Source organism: Lampetra planeri, unplaced genomic scaffold (assembly GCF_965212315.1).
Source record: "Lampetra planeri unplaced genomic scaffold, kcLamPlan1.2.h2 scaffold_929, whole genome shotgun sequence".
Taxonomy (NCBI): Eukaryota; Metazoa; Chordata; class Hyperoartia; order Petromyzontiformes; family Petromyzontidae; genus Lampetra; species Lampetra planeri.
The window spans coordinates 14718-27489 of record NW_027615751.1 but is presented as its reverse complement, the minus strand read 5'-3'; the positions used below and the strand labels follow the sequence as shown (position 1 = coordinate 27489).

At 48.0% G+C, this 12772-nt stretch overlaps 1 protein-coding gene and 1 long non-coding RNA gene across 2 annotated transcripts; both read right to left on the bottom strand.

Annotated features, from left to right (window-relative positions):
- Window positions 1-2559: 2559 nt before the first annotated feature.
- LOC144742237 (chitin synthase-like) lies at window positions 2560-7546 on the bottom strand (the record flags this gene model as incomplete). Its single annotated transcript, XM_078624707.1, has 3 exons — window positions 7454-7546; window positions 5779-5990; window positions 2560-2671 (listed from the first exon to the last, which is right to left on the bottom strand). Coding segments are annotated over exons 1-3 (417 nt in total), but the record flags the coding sequence as incomplete, so codon positions are not given.
- Window positions 7547-8304: 758 nt separating this feature from the next.
- On the bottom strand, window positions 8305-11643 carry LOC144742236 (uncharacterized). Its single transcript, XR_013590071.1, has 3 exons — window positions 11519-11643; window positions 9156-9190; window positions 8305-8359 (listed from the first exon to the last, which is right to left on the bottom strand). It is a non-coding gene; the product is annotated as an uncharacterized LOC144742236 (long non-coding RNA).
- Between the last annotated feature and the right edge of the window lie 1129 nt (window positions 11644-12772).

The following is a 12772-nucleotide window of genomic DNA, read 5'->3' as shown; positions in this document are numbered from 1 at the left end:
TGATCGTGAGCAGAGGGTCAGGGACTCCGAAAGCACGAAGAACAACCCAGAGCCCAGTCCTACTGATGGTATCATAGGCCTTGACCAGGTCAATAAAGCAGAGATGTAGGTCTTTTTGGAATTCCCTACACCTCTGCTGGAGCAGACGGACAGAAAATATGGCATCTGTGCAGGACCGCCCTTTGCTGAAACCGCATTGGGGCTCCGCAAGCCTCTCCTCAGCGTGCCTAGCAAGGCGATGTTGAATAATCCTTGCCAGGACCTTACCCGTCACACTGAGGAGTGAGATGCCCCTGTAGTTGTTACAGTCTGTGCGGTCCCGCTTCTTAAAGAGGGGGACCACCAGGGCATCCTTCCAGTCCTGCGGAACCCGTCCAGTGGCCCAGACTGTTGTTATGATGTCATGTAGGGCAGTCTGTGCACAAACGCCACCCTCCCTCAGCATTTCGCTTGGGAGATCATCTCTGCCCAGTGCCTTTCCTGGTCTCAGACTCCGGATCTCCCTCAGAACTTCCTCAACAGATGGCACCTCAGCCAGCCACTCACAGGGGGTGACTTCCTCCTCCAATATTTGAGGCACCGCAGCCTCAGCAGGGTCATCCCAACTTTGTCCCTTGATGTTTTCCAGGCTGAGGGATTTCCTCTCCGCTAGGACCTCACAGAAATGCTCAGCAAAATCTGCAGCTCCCGACAGAGGAGTGGCAGCCTCTCCTCTGAACACACACACACAATGACCAGTACACCGGTCCTCCTGAATGCCACAGAGATCCAGGCGGTACCGGTCCAGCTCCCGACAGAGGAGTGGCAGCCTCTCCTCTGAACACACACACACAATGACCAGTACACCGGACCTCCTGAATGCCGCAGAGATCCAGGCGGTACCGGTCCAGCTCCCGACAGAGGAGTGGCAGCCTCTCCTCTGAACACACACACACAATGACCAGTCCACCGGTCCTCCTGAATGCCACAGAGATCCAGGCGGTACCGGTCCAGCTCCCGACAGAGGAGTGGCAGCCTCTCCTCCGCAACGAGCGTTCGAACATTCCACGTGGCCACACGAAGTGGCTTTTCGTTGCTTCTGGACGAGCCCCGAGGGTGAAGATTCAATCTCCTGGCTCCGCCATCTCCACCACCACCATCACCACCACCATCACCACAATCACCACCACCATCACCACCACCATCACATCGTTACAACCACACCCGTAACAAATAATGATGATGATGATCAATAATTTATTATTTTATTTCAGCTGTCCGGAGTAAATTGTAGATGTGTGTGTGTATAATAAGATAAAATATTGACGTTAATTAATGGGGTTACATTATAATTGGGCTATTGGGATAATCAGCGATGTTGATGGGGCTTTCAATCAGTCACCCACTCAGTCACTCAGTCAGTTACCCAGTCACTCACTCAGTCACTCACTCAGTCACTCGCTCACTCACTCAGCCAGTCACCCACCCAGTCACCCACTCAGTCACTCAGTCAGTTACCCAGTCACTCACTCAGTCACTCACTCAGTCACTCGCTCACTCACTCAGCCAGTCACCCACCCAGTCACTCAGTCAGTTACCCAGTCACTCACCCAGTCACTCAGCCAGTCACCCCCTCAGTCACCCACTCAGTCACTCAGTCACTCGCTCACTCACTCATTCACTCACTCACTCACCTAGTCACTCACTCAGTCACTCGCTCACTCACTCACTCACTCACCCAGTCACTCAGCCAGTCACCTACTCAGTCACCCACTCAGTCACCCATTAACTCACCCAGTCACCCACTCACTCACCCAGTCACTCACTCACCCAGTCACTCACCCAGTCACCCACTCACTCACCCAGTCACTCACTCACCCACTCACTCACTCACTCACCCACTCACTCACTCAGTCATCCACTCACTCACCCACTCAGTCACCCACTAACTCACCCAGTCACCCACTCACTCACCCAGTCACTCACTCACTCACCTACTCACTCACCCACCCACTCACTTACGCATCCACTCACCACCACCATCACCACCACCACCACCACCACCACCACCACCACCACCATCACCACCACCACCATCACCACCACCACCACCACCACCATCACCACCACCACCATCACCACCATCACCACTACCATCACCACCATCACCACCACCACCACCATCACCACCACCACCACCATCACCACCACCACCACCACCACCACCATCACCACCATCACCACCATCACCACCACCCACCATCATCACCACCACCACCACCATCACCACCATCACCACCATCACCACCACCACCATCATCACCACCACCACCACCACCACCATCACCACCATCACCACCATCACCACAGCGAGGTGTCTACTCCGTATCTCTCTTCCCGGCACTCAGAGAACTCGAGATGAACTTCTGAGTCGGAGTCGGAGAAATCCGTCAGTGATCCTCCCACCCCTCCTCCACCTCCACCACCATCTCCACCATCTCCACCACCACCACCATCATCACCACCACCATCACCACCAACAACAACACCACCAACACCACCACCACCACCACCACCAACTCCGCGCCCCCCTTCGAATGCTTCGTTGTCCGACGTTTGCAACTCGTCCTCCGGCTCCTCCTTCGCCTTGTCGGGACTAACGTAAGACATCATGTGCAGTAGCGTGTAGATCCTGTAGTGGGACACACACACAGACACACACACACAGACACACACACACAGACACACACACACAGACACACACACACAGACACACACACACACAGACACACACACACAGACACACACAGACACACACAGTAACACACACAGTAAGACAGTCAGACACACACAGAGACACACACACACAGAGACACACACACAGAGACACACACACACAGAGACACACACACACAGAGACACACACACACAGACACACACAGACAGACACACAGACACACACAGACACACACACAGACACACACAGACACACACACAGACACACACACACAGACACACACACACAGACACACACACACAGACACACACACAGACACACACACACAGACACACACACAGGCACACACAGACACAGTCAGAGACACACACAGACACACACAGTCACACACACAGTAAGACAGTCAGACACACACAGAGACACACAGACACACACACAGAGACACACACAGACACACACAGACACACACACAGACACACACAGACACACACAGACACACACACAGACACACACAGACACACACACAGACACACACAGACACACACACAGACACACACACAGACACACACACACACAGACACACACACACAGAGACACACACAGACAGACAGAGACACAGAGAGAGAGAGAGAGACGGGACATCATGTGCAGTAGTGTGTAGATCTTGCAGTGGGACACACACACAGACACAGTCAGACACACACACAGACACACACAGACACACACAGAGACACACACAGACACACACAGACAGACACAGACACACACAGAGACACACACACAGACACACACAGACACACACAGTCACACACACAGTAAGACAGTCAGACACACACAGAGACACACAGACACACACACAGAGACACACACAGACACACACAGAGACACAGACACACACAGAGACACACACAGTCAGAGACACACACAGACACACACAGACACACACAGTCACACACACAGAGACACACACAGACACACACAGACACACACAGTCACACACACAGTAAGACAGTCAGACACACACAGAGACACACAGACACACACACAGTCAGAGACACACACAGACACACACAGAGACACAGACACACACAGAGACACACACAGTCAGAGACACACACAGAGACACACACACAGACACACACAGACACACACAGACCACACACACAGTCAGAGACACACACAGACACACACAGAGACACACACAGAGTCACACACAGACCCACACAGACACACACAGACACACACAGACATACAGACACACACAGAGACACAGATACACACAGAGACACAGAGAGAGAGAGAGAGACTGGACATCATGTGGATGGGCGTGTAGATCTTGTAGATAGACAGAGACACACAGTCACACACACACAGGCACACACAGACATACAGACAAAAAAACAGACACACAGACACACACACAGAGACAGTCAGACACACAGTCACACACACACAGACACACACACACAGAGTGACACAGATACACATAGACACACACACAGACACACACACACAGACACACACACACAGTCACACACACACAGACACACACACACAGAGTGACACAGACACACATAGACACACACACAGACACACACACACAGACACACACACAGAGTGACACAGACACACATAGACACACACACAGACACACACACACAGACACACAGTCACACACACACAGACACACAGTCACACACACACAGACACACACACACAGACAGACACACAGACACACACACACAGAGTGACACAGACACACATAGTCACACACAGAGAGACAGAGAGAGACACACACAGACACACATAGACAGACACACAGAGAGACAGAGAGAGACACACACAGACACACACACACAGACAGACACACACATACACAGATAGACAGAGAGAGAGAAACAGGACATGATGTGATGATGATGGTGGTGTTGACTCTCAAAATCACCATCATCACCATCATCACCATCACCACCACCACCATTATCATCACCATCATCACCATCACCACCACCACCATTATCATCACCATCATCACCATCACACATCACCACCACCACCATCATCATCACAACCACCACCATCACCACAATCACTACCACCACCATTACAACTCCCACCCCCACCACCATCACCACCACCACCCCCAACACCCACCACCACCAGCACCACCACCCCCACCACCATCACCACCCCCCCACCATCCACCACCACAACCCCCATCACCCCAATCACCACCACCACCACCCACCACCCCCACCACCCCCCACCACCATCACCACCACCACCACCCCCACCACCACCACCACCACCACCACCACCCCCCCCACCATCCACCACCACTACCACCACCACCACCACCACCACCACCACCACCACCCCACCACCACCTCCCCCCCCCATCAACACCACCCCCACCACCACCACCACCACCACCAACACCACCCCCACCACCACCACCCCCCACCACCACCTCCCCCCCCATCAACACCACCCCCACCACCACCACCACCACCACCCCCACCACCACCACCCCCACCCACCACCACCACCAAACCCACCACCACCCACCACCACCACTACCCCCACCCACCACCTCCCCCCCCATCACCACCACCACCACCCCCACCACCACCACCTCCACCACCACCTCCCCCCCCATCACCACCACCACCACCCCCACCACCACCACCACCACCACCCCCACCACCACCACCACCACCACCACCCCCACCACCACCACCACCACCACCCCCACCACCACCACCCCCACCCACCACCACCACCAAACCCACCACCACCCACCACCACCACCACCACCCCCACCACCACCACCCCCACCACCACCACCACCACTCCCACCACCACCACCACCATCACCCCCACCACCACTACCACCACCACCACCACCCCCACCACCACCACCACCACCATCACCCCCATCACCACCACCACCACCCCCACCACCACCCTGATCATCATCACCACCATCCCCACCCACCACCACCACCACCCCCACCACCAAACCCACCACCACCCACCACCACCACCACCACCCCCATCACCTGTGGTAGATCATGGCGAGAAACTGAATGAGTAGCATCGTCGCGAACGTTAGCAGGAACATGAACGAGAGGGGGGGCACAGCGATGTTGACCACCTCGGCCGCAGAGCCCCCCAATTTGGGGAAACTGATGAACAGCTGAGTGCCCACGATTTGCAAGGCGATGGTGGAGACCAGCCAGACGGCGTTGATCATGAAGTATATGAAGGTCACCTGAGTGGGAGGATACACTACATTATACACCACTACACTACATTATACACTACATTATACACTACTTTATACACTACATTATACACTACATTATACACTACTTTATACACTATACACTACACTATACACTACACTATACACTACATTATACACTACTACACTACATTATACACTACATTATACACTACTTTATACACAACTTTATAGACTATACACTACATTATACACTACTTTATACACTACATTATACACTACATTATACACTACTTTATACACTACTTTATACACTACTTTATACGCTACATTATACACTACATTATACACTACTTTGTACACTACATTATACACTACTACACTACATTATACACTACATTATACACTACTTTATACACTACTACACTACATTATACACTACTTTATACACTACTTTATACACTACTTTATACACTATACACTACATTATACACTACTTTATACACTATACACTACATTATACACTACTTTATACGCTACTTTATACACTATACACTACATTATACACTACACTATACACTACTACACTACACACTACTACACTACACTATACACTACTACACTATACACTACTACACTACATTATACACTATACACTACATTATACACTACACTATACACTACTACACTATACACTACACTATACACTATACACTACTACACTATACACTACACACTACACTATACACTACACACTACACTATACACTACTACACTATACACTACACTATACACTACTACACAATACACTACTACATTACTACACTACACTATACACTACACACTATACACTACACTATACACTACTACACAATACACTACTACACTACTACACTACACTATACACTACTACACTATACACTACACTATACACTACTACACAATACACTACTACACTACTACACTATACTATACACTACTACACTACTACACTACACTATACACTACACACTATACACTACACTATACACTACACACTATACACTACACTATACACTACTACACTATACACTACACTATACACTACTACACTATACACTACACTATACACTACTACACTATACACTACACTATACACTACTACACTATACACTACACTACACACTATACACTACACTATACACTACTACACTATACACTACACTATACACTACTACACTATACACTACACACTACACTATACACTACTACACTATACACTACTACACTACACTATACACTACTACACTATACACTACTACACTATACACTACTACACTATACACTACTACACTATACACTACACTACACACTACTACACTACACTATACACTACTACACTATACACTACTACACTATACACTACTACACTATACACTACACTATACTACTACACTACACACTACACTACACACTACTACACTACTACTATACACTACACACTACACCACCTTGTTGCGCATGCTGTACAGGTCTCTCTTGATCCTCTCTTTGTGTTCAGGATTCTCCTCCAGAGGCTTCAGGTACTTGGCGATCATCCTCATCCAGAACTCCTGCTCCTCCTGATGGGGGAGGTGATGTTAGTGGTGATGGTGGTGGTGGTGGTGGTGATGTTAGTACTTGGCAATCATCCTCATCCAGAACTCCTGCTCCTCCTGATGGGGGAGGTGATGTTAGTGGTGATGGTGGTGATGGTGGTGATGGTGGTGATGGTGGTGATGGTGGTGGTGATGGTGGTGATGGTGGTGATGGTGGTGGTGATGGTGGTGATGGTGGTGATGGTGGTGGTGATGGTGGTGATGGTGGTGGTGATGGTGGTGGTGGTGGTGGTGGTGATGGTGGTGGTGGTGATGGTGGTGATGGTGGTGGTGATGGTGATGGTGGTGGTGGTGATGATGGTGATGGTGGTGGCTATGATGTTAGTAGTGGTGGTGGTGGTGATGGTGATGATGATGTTGATGGCGGTGGTGGTGATGATGATGAAGATGAAGATGTTAGTAGTGATGGTGGTGATGGTGATGATGGTGATGATGATGTTGATGATGATGATGTTAGTAGTGATGGTGATGGTGGTGATGGTGATGATGTTAGTACCGGCTTCAGAGTGCCCACTCTGCCCACGTTGAGGCTGTTGGCGAAAGAGACCTCCACCTCGTCCACCTCCTCCACCTCCACCTCCTCCTCCACCTCCTCCACCACCTCCTCCACCTCCACCTCCTCCACCTCCACCTCCTCCACCTCCACCTCCTCCACCTCCTCCACCTCCTCCTCCACCTCCACCTCCTCCACCTCCTCCACCTCATCCACCTCCACCTCATCAGCTCCCCATTCTCGAATCTCACTAAAGTCGTGCAGATCTGCGGAGAGGTGGGACAGATGATGATGCTGATGATGATGATGATGCTGATGTTGATGATGATGATGTTGATGATGATGATGTTGATGATGATGATGTTGATGATGATGTTGATGATGATGATGATGATGTTGATGATGATGATGTTGATGATGATGATGTTGATGATGATGATGCTGATGATGATGCTGCTGATGCTGCTGCTGCTGCTGCTGATGATGCTGCTGATGATGATGATGCTGCTGATGATGATGATGCTGCTGCTGCTGATGATGATGCTGCTGCTGCTGATGATGATGATGCTGCTGATGATGATGATGATGATGCTGCTGATGATGATGCTGCTGCTGCTGATGATGATGCTGCTGCTGCTGATGATGATGCTGCTGCTGCTGATGATGCTGCTGATGATGATGATGCTGCTGATGATGATGATGCTGCTGCTGCTGATGATGATGCTGCTGCTGATGCTGCTGCTGCTGATGATGCTACTGATGATGATGCTGCTGATGATGATGATGATGATGCTGCTGATGATGATGATGTTGATGATGATGCTGCTGCTGATGATGCTACTGATGATGATGCTGCTGATGATGATGATGTTGATGATGATGCTACTGATGATGATGCTGCTGCTGATGATGATGATGCTGCTGATGATGATGATGTTGATGATGATGCTGCTGCTGCTGCTGCTGATGATGATGTTGATGTTGATGATGATGCTGCTGCTGATGATGCTGCTGATGATGATGTTGATGATGCTGCTGATGATGATGATTTAACGTTCTCACCAATTTGCTCCTCCAGCCTCTGACGAGTCGGAGATCTGCAGAACAAAACCAACATTACACTACTACACTGTACACTACTACACTGTACACTACTACACTGTACACTACTACACTGTACACTACTACACTGTACACTACTACACTGTACACTACTAAACTGTACACTACTACACTGTACACTACTAAACTGTACACTACTACACTGTACACTACTACACTGTACACTACTACACTGTACACTACTACACTGTACACTACTAAACTGTACACTACTACACTGTACACTACTACACTGTACACTACTACACTGTACACTACACTGTACGCTACACTGTACACCACACTACACTGTACACTACTACACTGCACACTACACTGTACGCTACACTGTACACTACACTACACTGTACACTACTACACTGTACACTACTACACTGTACACTACTACACTGTACACTACACTACACTATACACTGTACACTACTACACTGTACACTACTACACTGTACACTACTACACTGTACACTACACTACACTATACACTGTACACTATACACTGTACACTACTACACTGTACACTACTACACTGTACACCACACTACACTATACACTACTACACTGTACACTACTACACTGTACACTACACTACACTATACACTGTACACTACTACACTGTACACTACTACACTGTACACTACTACACTGTACACTACTACACTATACACTACACTATACACTACACTATACACTACACTATACACTACACTACTACACTATACACTACACTATACACTACACTATACACTACACTATACACTACTACACTATACACTACACTGTACACTACACTATACACTACTACACTATACACTACACTATACACTACACTATACACTACTACACTGTACACTACACTATACACTACTACACTATACACTATACACTACTACACTATACACTATACACTACTACACTATACACTACTACACTATACACTATACACTACTACACTATACACTACTACACTACTACACTATACACTACTACACTATACACTATACACTACTACACTATACACTACTACACTATACACTACACTATACACTACTACACTATACACTACACTATACACTATACACTACACTATACACTACACTATACACTACTACACTATACACTACTACACTATACACTACACTATACACTACTACACTATACACTACTACACTACACTATACACTACTACACTGTACACTATACACTACTACACTACACTACTACACTATACACTACTACACTATACACTACTACACTATACACTACACTATACACTACACTACACTATACACTACTACACTATACACTACTACACTATACACTACACTACACACTACTACACTATACACTACTACACTATACACTACACTATACACTACACTATACACTATACACTACACTATACACTACTACACTACACTATACACTACTACACTATACACTACACTATACACTACACTATACACTACACTATACACTACTACACTATACACTACACTATACACTACACTATACACTACTACACTATACACTACTACACTATACACTACTACACTATACACTACTACACTACACTATACACTACTACACTACACTATACACTACTACACTATACACTACTACACTACACTATACACTACTACACTACACTATACACTACTACACTACACTATACACTACTACACTATACACTACTACACTACACTATACACTACTACACTATACACTACACTATACACTACTACACTACACTATACACTACTACACTACACTATACACTACACTATACACTACTACACTACACTATACACTACTACACTACACTATACACTACTACACTACACTATACACTACTACACTATACACTACTACACTACACTATACACTACTACACTATACACTACACTATACACTACTACACTACACTATACACTACTACACTACACACTACTACACTATACACTACACTATACACTACTACACTACACTATACACTACACTATACACTACACTATACACTACACTATACACTACTACACTATACACTACTACACTACACTATACACTACACTATACACTACACACTACACTATACACTACTACACTACACTATACACTACTACACTACACTATACACTACACTATACACTACACTATACACTACTACACTACACTATACACTACACTATACACTACTACACTACACTATACACTACACTATACACTACACTATACACTACTACTACACTATACACTACACTATACACTACTACACTACACTATACACTAAACACTACGACCATCACCTCTTGTAGCGTTGACCACGAGGTTGAACCTTGTCTCTGCGCATGACGTCACCCTCCTCATCGTCGCTGTGATTGGCCAGCGCTTCGTAGTCTTTGGGACGCACCGAGACCCTCCACCGCCAACAGCAAATCCACTCCAGCGGCAAACGCCAACAGCAGCGGCAGCCTCCTGCAGGCTGTGGTGGGGAAGGGGGGGGAGGTGTAGTGTAGTAGTGTATAGAGTAGTGTATAGTGTAGTGTAGTAGTGTATAGTGTAGTGTATAGTGTAGTGTAGTGTTGTATAGTGTAGTGTAGTAGTGTATAGTGTAGTGTAGTACTGTATAGTGTAGTGTAGTAGTGTAGTGTTGTAGTGTCGTAGTGTAGTAGTGTAGTAGTGCGGCAAACGCCAACAGCAGCGGCAGCCTCCTGCAGGCTGTGGTGGGGAAGGGGGGGGGGAGGTGTAGTGTTGTAGTGTATAGTGTAGTGTATAGTGTAGTGTAGTAGTGTATAGTGTAGTGTAGTAGTGTAGTGTTGTAGTGTAGTAGTGTAGTAGTGCGGCAAACGCCAACAGCAGCGGCAGCCTCCCATAGGCTGTGGTGGGGGGGGGGGATGTTGTAGTGTAGTAGTGTATAGTGTAGTGTATAGTGTAGTGTAGTAGTGTATAGTGTAGTGTAGTAGTGTAGTGTTGTAGTGTAGTAGTGTAGCAGTGTAGTAGTGTAGTAGTGTATAGTGTAGTGTATAGTGTAGTGTAGTAGTGTATAGTGTAGTGTAGTAGTGTAGTGTTGTAGTGTAGTAGTGTAGTGTATAGTGTAGTAGTGTATAGTGTAGTGTTGTAGTGTAGTGTATAGTGTCGTGTTGTAGTGTAGTAGTGCATCAGCGGCAGCCTCCCGCAGGCTGTGGTGGGGTGAGGGTTGGGGGGGGTGTTGTAGTGTATAGTGCAGCAGCGGCAGCCTCCTGTGGGCTGTGGTGGGGAGGTGGTGAGGGGGGGGTGTTGTAGTGTAGTAGTGCAGCAGCGGCAGCCACCCGCAGGCTGTGTTGGGGGAGGGGTGTTGTAGTGTATAGTTCAGCAGCGGCAGCCACCCGCAGGCTGTGTTGGGGGAGGGGGGGGGGGTGTTGTAGTGTAGTCAGTGCAGCAGCGGCAGCCTCCGCGGGCTGTGTTGGGGGAGGGGGGGGGGTGTTTGTAGTGTAGTAGTGCAGCAGCGGCAGCCACCCGCAGGCTGTGTTGGGGGAGGGGGGGGGGGTGTTGTAGTGTAGTAGTGCAGCAGCGGCAGCCAC